Genomic DNA, 13,231 nt, shown 5'->3' on the forward strand with positions numbered 1-13,231 from the left:
AAAAATTACAACAATGTCACTGTCTGTTACCAAATCGATCACAAATCGATTTAGCACAGCCAAAGAATCAACCGGTTGTGCCTTTTTTTTTTTAATATTGTGTAACTTTAACTACTTACGTTGAATTTGAAAAATTCCTCAATATATATATATATATATATATATATATATATATATATATATATATATATATATATATAACACTAGCTGAGCTCTGGGGCTTCGCTCCCGTGGAAATTTCGGGATATAAAGTACCCTATGTGTTATTCCAGGTTATTTTCTACCCGTGTAGCAAGTTTTATTACAATCCGTCCAGTAGATAATGTGTGAAGAAGTAACAACTTACAACAAACTTACTTTCACATTTATAATATTATTTAGGGTTAGGGTTATTTAGACCTACATTAGTCAATTGACGCCTTTGGAGAAAAGACTGCGGTGAAGTTTGTTGCGCCGCTTCTTCTTCACCTGCGCTTTGGAAGTCGCCGTTAGACTTTGTTTGTTTGAGTAATTTTTTGACGCCAAGATCAATTTGTCATATACTAGATGTTGCCCGGGGCTTCGCTCCCGTAGTAATTTTGAGATTAAATAATCGTCAAAAAATAAATACTAGATGTGGCTTCGCTCGCGTGGGAATTTTGAGATAGAATATAGCATATAGCAATCTAGGATAATGTACCTTTCTAATGGTGAAAGAATTTTTGAAATCGGTTCGGTAGTATCGGACATTACCCGCCTCAAACATACAATCTCACTAACGCTTACCTCTTTATAATAATAGTATAGATCAATCTGTCAAATATTACACAACTCGCCTACAGTTTTACAACACCGTCTTAGCACGTGGGATGTGGGATGTACCTATAGTATATATGTGTATCTATGTATACCTACGTAATCAGTACAAGCCCTATTGTATTTTAAGTGTATTGTAAGCAAAAAATAAACATCAAGTTACCCTGTATGCACCTCTATGGCGTGATAATAGCGACGAGTTTGTAATGAATTTGGGTGGATTGATGTGCTGTTACTAGTAACGGAATTCGACTTTGTTTTATATATGTATAAGACCAACATTTGTTAATTGACGTCCTTGGAGAAAAGGCCGCGGTGGAGTTTGTTGCGCCGCTTCTTCTTCACCTGCGCTTTGGAAGTCGGCGGTAGACTTAAAAGTTTTTTTTTTGACGTAATAAGATAAGTGATTTATATCATCCTAAATTGAATAAAGAACTTTGAATTTGATGGATCCATATTTCCACCGTCAATACAATCACAAACTGATGCGTGGGGGAGCACCATGAAGCACAAATCACGCAATCCCAGCTCCACACTGTCGCCGACCGAACTCGGACACAAGCCGACGCGCATGCGTGAACATTGCGTAGTTAGTATGAGTGGTTTTTATTTACCGCAATGGAAAACCAGCAATGTACTACCGTAACCGCCAAAGTTTGGCTAACTGTTCGACGACATTGTCGAGCCCGCATAACACTCATTGCGTCCGCACGTATGTCTATCTCCCTTTTCACACGACGCGTGCAGTGCACGTCGAGGCTTGCCGACCGTCGGGGCGTCCCGCTTCTGGGTAAATTTTGGGGCCGTCCCGTGCCATGGCCCATTGCGGGACTCCTTATGTCCCGGAAATCAGTTACCATTAATCAATATAATATAAAACTCTTGCGTTACTGACTGACTGACAGACAAGACAACGCACAGCCGAAACTACTGGGCGTAGAAAGCTAAAATTTGGCGTGTAGGTTCATAGGACAGTGTAGGAGAGCATTAAGAAGGGATTTCCTGAAATTCCCACGGGAAACGGATTTTTACTCACATACGAAGTTGTGGGCAAAAACTATTAGTATTATTATATGTTTTTTTTATCATTATTAATCAATAATATTAATAATCACCTACGCATTACGTATTTCGCTTGAGGAGGCGTTCGGTGTTCGTTCATTCAAGTTGTAAACATACATTTGTATTGATTTTGTTCTGTTATATTATAATATATATAGTATTTTTTGATACCGTTTTGTATGTGTCGGTTGTGTCCCGCGCAATATACCAAAGTCCCGGACACCGAACTGGAAAATCCCGGACACCGAACTGGAAAATCCCGGAAATGCCTTTTTTTGAGTTGGCACGCCCAACGACGATATGGGAAAAAGAGACAACATGTGGACGTCAGTGACGTAGCTACGTGTTCGCATGTTTCGTGGTAGACCCTCTGGTATATATGAAGTAAATTGCCCTCGTTACTGTACAAGGAGAGTAATGAATATTACAAGGCTCGCTCTAAAATTAGACGCATTCAAATAACGGGCTTAGAAGCTTGATATTGTCGATTTTCTTTCACAAATATAAGAAATAAAAATAGTATATTTATTTACTAGCTGCGCCCCGGGGCTTCGCTCTCGTAGGAATTTCGTTATAAAAAGTAACCTATGTTAACACATAACATATCAGGTTATATTTTACCCGTGTACCAAATTTCATAACAATCGGTCCAGTAGATTTTGCGTGAAAGAGTAACAAACATCCTCACAAACTTTGGTATTTATAATATTAGTAGAAAGGATGTTCTAATAAACATTGACAAATATTTGTGTATGTTTTACAAATAAATTTTCTGATTCTTAAAGGAATAATGCTTAGTTTTTTTTTATGTTTAGCCTCTGTTGTGCAGTACACCATACTAATTAAGAAACAGAAAAAAAAAACAACTAAAATATAAATAGGATTTTTTTTTGTTTCTTTTACTATATCTATACTATTATTATAAAGAGGTAAGTGTTTGTGACTTTGTGAGTTTGTATGTTTAAGGCGGAAAATCTCCGAAACTACCGAACTGATTTCGAAAATTCTTTCACCATTAGAAAAGTACATTATCCAAAAATGCTATAGGTTATATTTTATCTCAAATTCCCACGGGAGCAAAGCCCCGGGCAACATGTAGTCTAGTCTAGATTACGCGTTATTATGCTTAAAAATTATAAATATCCTCCTCACATTCCTCACAGATAAGATTTTTGTATTATAATACGCCGAAAATGTAGAAAATATAAGGAGCCAAATTTTTTTTTGGCACGAAACTTTTCTAAATGTGATCACTTTCGGCAAGCTCCAATAAAACTATAAAGTAATTGTGACATCAGTTGGAAATAGCAACGTTTTAGTTTGTCTCCGATTTTGTCTTTAGTTTTTATTTCCCGCTCTCTCTCTCTCTCTCTCTCTCTCTCTCTCTCTCTCTCTCTGCATCCATCTTTATCATCCATCTTTATACACCGGACCTTTTATTCATAATAATAACAAAATAGTGTAATTAATAACTTAACAATTATTCTGTAATTATTGATTAAAACAATTGGCAAAAAAGTTTAAATGTTGAAATGGAAAACCGCACACATTTTTTTGCAGATAAAAAATTACATTCGGCGTATCTAATCGGTTAGAAATAACGAAAATATGACTTATACAACGTTTCCACAATGGCAGGTGTGTGTGTGCAACAGTTATGTTGAGTTGATACATTATCATATAGATAAACGTCTCTATTTAAACATGGTTGTTTTTCACATCGAAAGCTATTTTTGATGTCCTGATATTTTTAACCCTGATTTATTTATTAAATATATTAGGACAAATCACACAGATCGAGCTAGCCCCATAGTAAGTTCGAGACTAACTCAACGATACTATATTTTATAACAAATACATATATAGATAAACATCCAAGACCCGGGCCGATCAGAAAAAGATCATTTTCCGTCATGACCCGACCGGGGATCGAACTCGGTTCAGAGGCAAGCACTGTACCACTGCGCCACCGAGGTCGTCAAAATAAATATATAATATTAGTGGGATTAAATCTTATTAATACAGATTTTCTCCAACGTATCAAACTACTTACTTTCTAATTGAAAATCACTATTTACTGTAGAAAATCATTAAAAACTGGACTACTAATAATGATGGCGCGAATTATTCCCGCCAAAAATCGGAAGGCGTTAAAAACAGAGTTATAAAGCGGTCGACGGTCGTTAGTCGACGGCCTTCACCTTCGGTTGGAGACGTGTTTGTTGGCCGATCACGACTGGCAAAAAGAGGGGTTCTGTTCTAACATGTGCTACTCGCGCACTAGCACCGTGATATTTTTATCAGTTTTTTTTATTTGTTAGCAAATATTTTAAAAAAATCTTGTTAGCGTGTCGACTCAGCTAAATTTGAATGGAACAATACGACGTCACTGATACTACTCAAAGACTAAAAAAAATATTATCCTAACCAATATTATAAATGCGAAAATAAGTTTGTTTGTTAATCAAACTACACTAATACAAACTACTAGCATTTCGGTTTGTAGCTTTGGTAAACATCATTTAATTTAGAATATGACGTGAAAAAGTGCCTGTGAAGGCCTAATTTCTGAATAAATGATTTGATTTTGATAATGTCTAATCTCTTCAAGCTCTATCTACTAAACCAATATTTTTGAAATTTTCCATAAGTACATACATGTAGTTTGACTGAACCCTGTTTCATATATATTCCGTGTCAATCTCAACCTCGACGTTGGCAAAATCATTGTTTTGGCGAACGATGGAGCCATGAAATTAAAAAAAAAAAAAGTATGGATATGTAGAGGGACCTTTCATATCGGAAAATTACTGTTCCCGTGGCAAATAACTCGCGCGAAACCGCGGGCAAATACTGGTTAGTTTATAAACAAAAATATGTTTAAATATGTAGATACTTATTTAATATTATCGTTTATAGCGTACAAAACACGCTTAACATTGAATTTTCGAAGCCATTTGCCGATTCAAGTTGAAGGTCGTCTGACGATAAATTGATGCAAGACTTGGGCAAACCGTAGACAGAGATATCTATAGACCTCGTCATATCTACCATTTCATTCATACACGAAAGCGATGTGCGTATATCCTACTAATATTAATAATATTACTTAACTAATTATAAACTATTATACTATATAATTAATGAGAATAGTTTGTGATGGATTCATTCAAAAATAAATTAGCAGATTTTGTGACACAGAACACTACACACAGTTGAAACTTTTATACAACATTAGACACAAATAGTTAAGATTTATTTTATGTTATTAGGTGTTATGTATGTACTGGCAGAAATTTGTACGTAAATTAACAGATTTGTTGGAAGATTGTCGACTAAACATATGATGTAGCAAAAAAATAGACATTTACCTATTTTGACTTGTAGACATTATTTAAACATTATTAGAACCGACACTTTCTAAATGTTAGACTGAATTTACTGGTAAAATGCGAAAGTTTTTAGGTGTTTGTTAACCTTTCACGCAAAATCTACAGGACGGATTTTTATGAAATTTGTTACACGGGTAGAATACATAACCTATAGGAATAACACATCGGCTTCTTTTTATCCTCTAATTCTCACGGGAATGAAGCCTCGGCGCAGATAGTGTATTTTTTTTTTTTTTATATTTACGATGTTTGTGGAATTCAATCATTTCATACCAACTATATCTTGATTTGATGACGTCAAATTGAGCTTATTTAACAATCAAACGTGGATTCTTATTACACAAGTAAACTATTGTGATAAATTCGCTGTTTTTGATTGTGACGTTAAACAATGTGAATTAAACGTGTTTACTCATTAACTTATTTTTGTTAATATATTGGGTTCAAAGCAACGTATCGCGATGAAACCTGTATCAGATTTATGGCGAAAGATTCCCGGGCGAAATCGCAAGTTTTTTATAAGACAAAATACTATAGTATGTACGCATAAATAAAAACAATTTATTAGATATCCGCACGCACTGTTGTGCAGAGCCAAGTTCGCAATGTTAACTGAAATATTTATTATACAAACACTGCATGTCGGTTCTGCCATAACATGATTGCTCCATGCACGAATGGATTGCAATTGAAACTCGACGCTTGCCATTTTTCGGTTACAAGTTTCTCTTCGAATATTGTTGTTTTGACAACGATAACGTTGGTTTACGGTTCGGTTATGATTCAAGCATCTGTCAAACTTATTTTCTCGATACCGAAACTGTAAAAAAATTGCGAAAGATTCGAGATGTAACTGCGATCCAGCTGAATTTTTTACTGCGATTGAAGCTGTAACAATCTAAACCTCCTAGCTTTTCTGATTCGTTGTATTTATAATATGTCTTTAAATAATGTTATTTTCTTTAATAGTTTTTCTATTTTGTCAATAGGTAAAGAAGTGCAGAAGCGGTGGCGTTCGATCAGAGACTCCTACACCAAGGCGTACAGGCAGGGCAAGTGCGTGCCCCCTGAAATGTGCGCCCCGGGCAGCCGCCGTTACAACTACCACAAACAGATGGCGTTCCTGCTCACCGCGTTGAAACACAAGTTAGTGTTCTATTTTATAAGCTTTTATTTAACTTGCAAAGTATGTATGTTTAGCGTTGACTTGCGATCCAGGTTAAGTTTTTAGTGCGAAAGGAAACCAGAAATATCGCTTAATGTAAGCGCCTAGACACGGCTTTCCAGGAGACCGGAAAAACGATATTGTTTTCAAAATTTATTTTTAACTTCTATTGTGTGAATAGTGTCTAGGAAAATAGTTTATTAGAAGGAAAACTTGAATTAATTTGAATGTTTGATTTTGATTACCACAATTTTGCGATTTTTAAAGACATCGACTTTAAAAACTCTACTAATCCAAATACTAAACTAAATAATTTCTTTATTGCTATCAAAAAGACACACATACACATTAATGTATGTACCTTATTTTTAGGAAACCGAGGTACTCTCAAGACAAATACGAGTCGTTCTCAGAACTATCAAACTCACCCTCACACCCCCCGCCAGAAGACATCCAGCTAAAAATAAAAAACGAATGCATAGACAAACCATTAGATTTAAAAACAAAACCAGATAACCCTGAACGACCAGAAACAATGGACAAATGCACAACAACAGCCGAAGAGAAAATCGAATTGAAAAATCCATCGCTTGAAATTAAAATCGACGCAAATTCGATTCTGCCCGAAGATCATTTCGACGATGATAAACTGTTTATGAATTCACTGTTGCCATTGTTTAAGAAAATGGACGACGACACGAGGTTGCTCTGTAGAATTGAAGTGTTAAAAATAATTAGGTACGCTTTACAGGGTCACAAGTGTTTTGAGGCCTTGAAAATGGCTGAAGACAGCTTTTTCAGGAATAGAATTAGCGGGATTTTGGCTAAAGAGGAAGTGAGCGATAGCACCATAAACACGTCTAAGTCTAGCGAGTCGAAATTGTCTATGGTGACGAGGTCTGCTGACGGAACGAGGACTATAAGGAAACGGAAAGTAAGTTATTCAATTTTCTCAAAACTTCATTCCTAAATGTATTTAATTAATTATTTCATGTTTCTTAAGTGTAAATCAAAGTGAATTTGTTAGCCAAAAAGAAAAAAAAAGATCTCGTTTTCCATTATAGGTACAATGTAGTCACAGTTTACACTTTTTTTTTTGTAAACCGAAAACGTTAGCCTTTAAAATTCGCAAAAACAACTGTGACTATGTTGTGCAATGGAAAACGGTAATGCTTTCTAATAAAGCGTGATTGGTCGAAATATTTTTTTATTTTCCCTATAAAAGAAACAGATGAAATTGTGTGCGCTATTTATCCTAAGATTATTTAACATGCAACCAGTGGACCTTAGACTTAGACCTTTCGATTTGTTTTTTTTTTTCAGGATCGATCACTATCCCCACTTCCCGTTCCAGCTAAAAAACGTGGTCCTGGGCGTCCAAGAAAAGTAAGTTAGCTTATATATCGTAATGAATGGTTGGAAATACTACGGACAGATGGCGTAATTGGGAGGATTGTCAAGCCTGGTCTCAATCGAGTACAACCCGCTTAAGTTACTTTACATCTAAATCAGTCCAACAAACTTGTTCCTCTTGATTAATAAACTAAAAATTGATTTAATATCCTACTAATATTATAAATGCGAAAGTTTGTGAGGATGTATGTTTGTTACTCTTTCATGTAAAATTTACTGGAACGATTGTTATGAAATTTGGTACACGGGTAGGATATAACTTGAAATAACACATACTTTAATCGCGAAATCCCCGAAAGCGAAGCCCCGGGGCGCAGCTAGAAATAAAAAGAGATTTCACCATGTCCACCACGTGGTACCGTCCCAAGAAAGCTAACAGCTTTATCCCTCTGCACAGTTTGGTTTTTGTTACTCTCCTTGTTTAACAGTCTTTTGTTGTTTGTGACTACGTTATTTTCATTTCATTTTTGCGAGTTTACATTTCACTTCTCACTATCGAATCGATTCGAAGTGAAGTGAGACGCAGCGAACCAATCACGTTGCGTTGTGGTTGACGTTGCGTCACAATGTTGCACTGTGATTGCTGCGAACCGTTTCGATGGTGAGATGTATATGGCAAAGTCGCACTACACATGCAGATCCGTCCGCCGCAGTCGGACTCGGAGTCTGAGCAGCCGCGGCGCCGCCCGCCGCCGCGGCTGTCGGAGCTCGACGACTCGCTCAGCACCGCCACCAGCGTCGCCCAGCTCTCCGCGCCCATGTTCATGAAGGTGAGACGAAGCGACAGTGAAAACTGTACTAATTTTGCATTTCGGAAATTTTAAATAACCATATAATTGTGAGTGAATTAATATGGTGGAACAACAGTGATATGGTTGTGATGTACAGTAGCGTGCTTAGGGGAGGGGGCGCGCTTCCTTACTTAACTGTATATCAAAACCAGATCACTGAGGTTCCACCGTATTCACTCGCAAAGATTTTATTTAAAACTTCCAAAGTGTAAAAAGACCAACTCGTGCGAATGTGATATTTTGCGAACGCTTGATAAATAAAAATTATTGAAAACATAATAACTTACTGTTCTATCATTGAATTTTGATATAATACATCGAACAAATATAGTTCGATAGTAGATGATCTTCTTCTTCTTATCGAGTGTGTTATTGCTAACACTGGTCTCAGAATGTATTCAAGTCGCCTAAAGACTTGTGACACGACTTTTTATTATTTTTAGTTGATCGACGATATAAAACGACGAAATTAAGTGTTTATTGTGACATTTCAGATGTACAATCTGGGTCGGTCCAAAGCGGCTCAGTCGCCGCCCCAAGCCATGCAGATTTCCATCAAAACAGAACCAATAGATCCTGAGCCCCAACCAAGTTAAAATGACCCATAAATAGTACCACCATCACATTTTTATCAATTCGTTTTATTTATTAGTGAAAAATAGATATTATAATCTATACAAAGGTACCTATACTAAATAAATTATTTTATTCGAACGTATTGTCGTTTTTAATTGGACACAGTTGCCACAGTTTCCTAAACCGGAAATGGTCGCCACCTACATCCATTTATTAAATTGTGACTACATTGCATAATAGAAAATTATAATGCGTTCTAATAAAATCATTCACCTTTAGTAGCATAATTTTTATAGATATATATTTTTAATTTCGCTTGAATACAGGAAATTGATTAAAATGTTAAGGTGGCGCTGGTGATGTTTAAGCGCGTTGGTTTTTTAGAGACTTGGCTATATTTTTACATCCAAATGAGATATTGTCGAACAAATTAAACTGAGTAACTAAAAATGAACTAATAGTTTTTGTTATTTCGGGGATTAAAGCTTTTTTGTCTCAAAATAAAAATTTCATATATTAATTTTATTAAATTCCACACACGTTGAATCCTATTTGACTAACGATGGAAAAATGACAAATAGGCAAAGCACAAGCTTTTAAAGGCCAATGTCTTAAACAACGCTCTTAGATGTATTCATATCATATTATCATATGCGAGGATGTAAGTTATATTGTAAAAAAATGTGATATAGTTAGTATATGCTTGGCCATTTATTTTCATTTACGCGAAATTAGTATTAAGAACGTTAAGTACAACAAAAAATATTGTATTTTTTCAACAATATTGAGAACAATGTTTATAAAATATATTTATTCGAGCTTGTTCACCATGATTCATTTACTGAAATTAGGGTTAAAGTTATATTAATATGTATACAATATAGATATGAGCAAATGATTTATTTTGAATGTGTCTAGTTCTTAATCACGTTAGATACGTGAATTAGTCATATCACATCATTATGACGAATGGAGGTTTCCATACAATTTTTTTCATGGTTAAAAAAATATTTGAAACATTTATATACCCATATAAATGTTTCAAATATTTTTTTTTGAACCATGAAAAAAGTTGTATGGAAAACTCCATTCGTTCCATTTTTTTTTTATATCATGATTTACGATTTAGTATAAGATTATTCAATTAACAAAATGTTATATAAAACAGGTGTGATGTAAGTTTGTACATTCCAACTATTATTGTTAGGACAATACGATATTTTACGAATGTATGACCAATAAATGATTTTCATAAAATATTTGTTTTATTCACAGATCACACTGTTTAATAAAAGTAATTTTTAAAAGCAAGACTTGGGCTTGTTCACTACAGCGCAAGTTCTCAATTTGAATGCAGGATATCTTTGCCCGGAATTCCAAATTTGAAATCGCTGAATTTTACTTCTAAACCTTCCCGCTGTGGACTGCAGCACATTGGCCCAACGATGACATTCCCATATTCAGATGGCGGGAACTGACATAACCTCAAAAGTATCCATGTTATGTTGTCTGTTGAGTATTTCACGCAAACCACGTCGTCGACTTTGCTGATACGTATCCAGAATTTACGGGGATTCCCGGTGAAGACGCCTGAAACAGTAATGAATGACGTAATAATAAATATTATGTGTCTATAGGCAAATATAAATAAATATTTTTGTCCTGCGTGGCGCGTGCTTGCCTCTGAACCGAGAGGTCCCGTGTTCGATCCCCGGTCGAGTCATGATGGGAAATGATCTTTTTCTGATTGGCCCGGGTCTTGGATGTTTATCTACATGTGTATTTGTTATAAAATATAGTATCGTTAAGTTAGTATCCCAAAACACAAGTCTCGAATTTACTTTGAGGCCAGCTCAATCTGTGTGATTTGTCCTAATATATTTATTTAACTACTCGGATATGGGAAAATATTAAATATGTAAAATAACATAACAGTAACGCTCACAAATCTCTCTAAACTTGTAACAAATGAACAAACTTAATGGATTTAACCAACCAAAAGAAAGGGATGCAGTAATCAAAATAAAGAGAAAGACAAAACCATCGGCTATCCTTTTCTATTAAATACGTGCACTGGACTGGAGCAGTCGGAGCGTCAGTATTAGTATAAATGTCAAAATGCGAAAAGGGGAAGTAAGAAAAAAAAATCTCGTTTATATATGTACTGATCCTGTGACCCTTGTATATATAATCCATACCTACTTCCACACTATCCAATTAATACTAATATTATAAAAATTATAAATTATACTAATATTGGTAATAAAAAGAAATATTTGCATTTTTGTTCTTTGTATGAATACAGTCAAAAACTACTGGATCGATTTTAATGAAATTTGGCAACGAGATAGACGAAACCTTCATAAGTAACATAACTTATGCCGGGACGGACCGATAGTCCCAACTAATATTATAAATGCGAAAGTAATTTTGTTTGTAATCCACTCAACCAATATTATAGAAATTTTGCATAGACAAGTTTATAATATGAAGAAGTAGCTTAGGGTACCTTTCCTCCCAGAAAAGTAACTGTTCCCGTAGGAAATTTTCGCCGGCAAAAACTAGTACAAAATATAAAAAATAAATCAGATTTACCAGTAGCCCAATCGGAAATCCCATTCGTCATTACGCTGCCAATCATCGGCCGACCATCGTTATACTCTATGCCTGCCTTCAACCAATGAGTGCTGTCTACATATACCATCAGCCCAGCCTGGTCGTACAGGGCTGTGAATTCTGCTTCTACGCATACCTGGTTTATGACATAGATAAGTATTATTTATTTGGAACTAAAAATCCTAATAAACCGGCACGACTAGGATTTGAACCTGGGACCTTTCGATTGGCCTTGGATTTGGCCACCGCCACCGCTTCGCAACGCATAGGGTACAATAAAAAACAGACAGACGGACAACGAAGTGATTCCGTTTCCGAGTTTTTGCTTTTACCTTTTAACGGACGGATTCGGGTTCCGTTTTTACGGACGGAACCCTAAATACAATATACCTACAACACATTTTACAAATGAACCTGAAGATTCGTCCGTCTCTGATTTTATGAACGGTCGCCTGCCTGATGTCCTGTGCTCTTTAGGTACGTTGTTGTTACCTATTAGATGTCTGGGTTTCTGCAGGAGGACATAGAGTCATCCTATTTTAGGGCGGGAACCACACGCTGCAAGTTTCCATAGTTTTCTTGAGTTGCGAAAATATTAACATCTATAGATATACGTTAATGAGGACTCTACACGCAAGTAAGTACTACCTACTTAGTATGTTTAGTACACTGTCCATATTTGAAACCGGTGACCTATACTATAAAATAGAAGAAGATAAAGAACACCTACAAAGAATTTTCACGCAGATGAAACGTCTAAAGCTTCAGTCATAGGACAAAATACACGAAAAAATATTATAAAAATAAAGAAAACAACCCGTGAAAAAAACAAACTAATTAAAGTCAAAGAAAACTAAAAGTCGAATTTGTTGAAATTAGGGTGCGTTCACATTGCATTCACTGCTTGTTTTTTTTAAGCTTGTTCTTTTTTACAGTAAATACATCGGATTTTATATGTATGCATTTCATAATCTTTGTAATAATTAATACGTAAATCTACGGTTGTTAAATAAGTCTTACCGAAAAGCAAAAATCTTGTTTTATATTTTTTCCAAATAAATGTCCAGTATTGGGGTAAAACTTATACCAAGTGTGCTGCCAGAAATCAGTTTTGTTGTCAGTTGTTACAGTTAAAATATCTTCTGATACAAGCCATTTTGCTGGTTCATTTATCCAATTGAATGACTTCAGCTCATTTGAGTCAATAATCTCCATTTTATAATATTATTCAATTTGAAATCTTTATAAAGAATTTGATTAACTCTATCGACGACAGTACTCAAGTCAACTGTTCTATTCTTGCCTTGATATTGTTGTTTTGTATTTTGTTTGCAGCATTATCACAATCACTATCTCAAGTGCTCTCGATTTTTTAAACACGTCATGGAACACGTCATTTTACAATATCTTTAAAGAAATAC

The 13,231-nt window shown here is 35.3% G+C and overlaps 3 protein-coding genes across 4 annotated transcripts in view; 1 reads left to right on the top strand and 2 right to left on the bottom strand.

Moving 5' to 3' along the window:
• The window catches only part of LOC128681238 (bromodomain-containing protein 4-like), a 19,797-nt gene extending 9,346 nt beyond the window's left edge, over window positions 1-10,451 (top strand). For both annotated transcript variants that reach the window (XM_053764999.1, XM_053765000.1), the window contains exons 2-6: window positions 6,239-6,395; window positions 6,787-7,348; window positions 7,738-7,800; window positions 8,466-8,597; window positions 9,113-10,451. In XM_053764999.1, the coding sequence (XP_053620974.1) occupies window positions 6,239-6,395; window positions 6,787-7,348; window positions 7,738-7,800; window positions 8,466-8,597; window positions 9,113-9,214 (1,016 nt within the window). In that variant the 3' untranslated portion in view covers window positions 9,215-10,451. The remainder of the gene's footprint in view (window positions 1-6,238; window positions 6,396-6,786; window positions 7,349-7,737; window positions 7,801-8,465; window positions 8,598-9,112) is intronic.
• The window catches only part of LOC128681236 (ecdysone oxidase-like), a 187,499-nt gene that overhangs the window by 142,046 nt on the left and 32,222 nt on the right, over window positions 1-13,231 (bottom strand). The window lies entirely within an intron of this gene.
• On the bottom strand, window positions 10,438-13,172 carry LOC128681244 (uncharacterized). The gene is made up of 3 exons (XM_053765008.2): window positions 12,831-13,172; window positions 11,790-11,946; window positions 10,438-10,784 (listed from the first exon to the last, which is right to left on the bottom strand). The coding sequence occupies exons 1-3, from the start codon at window positions 13,023-13,025 to the stop codon at window positions 10,537-10,539; spliced, it is 600 nt and encodes a 199-aa protein (XP_053620983.1). The 5' UTR covers window positions 13,026-13,172; the 3' UTR covers window positions 10,438-10,536.

The sequence above is a fragment of the Plodia interpunctella genome, chromosome 26 (genome assembly GCF_027563975.2).
Source record: "Plodia interpunctella isolate USDA-ARS_2022_Savannah chromosome 26, ilPloInte3.2, whole genome shotgun sequence".
Classification (NCBI taxonomy): domain Eukaryota; kingdom Metazoa; phylum Arthropoda; class Insecta; order Lepidoptera; family Pyralidae; genus Plodia; species Plodia interpunctella.

What these genes read in the sequence shown, in the direction of transcription:
- LOC128681244 (XM_053765008.2), bottom strand. Translation starts at nt 13,025, where the DNA reads ATGGAGATTATTGACTCAAATGAGCTGAAGTCATTCAATTGGATAAAT. An exon ending in AACAAGATTTTTGCTTTTCG is followed by an intron (nt 11,947 to 12,830) that starts GTAAGACTTATT and finishes GTCATAAACCAG; the next exon opens with GTATGCGTAGAAGCAGAATT. An exon ending in GATTTCCGATTGGGCTACTG is followed by an intron (nt 10,785 to 11,789) that starts GTAAATCTGATT and finishes TTACTGTTTCAG; the next exon opens with GCGTCTTCACCGGGAATCCC.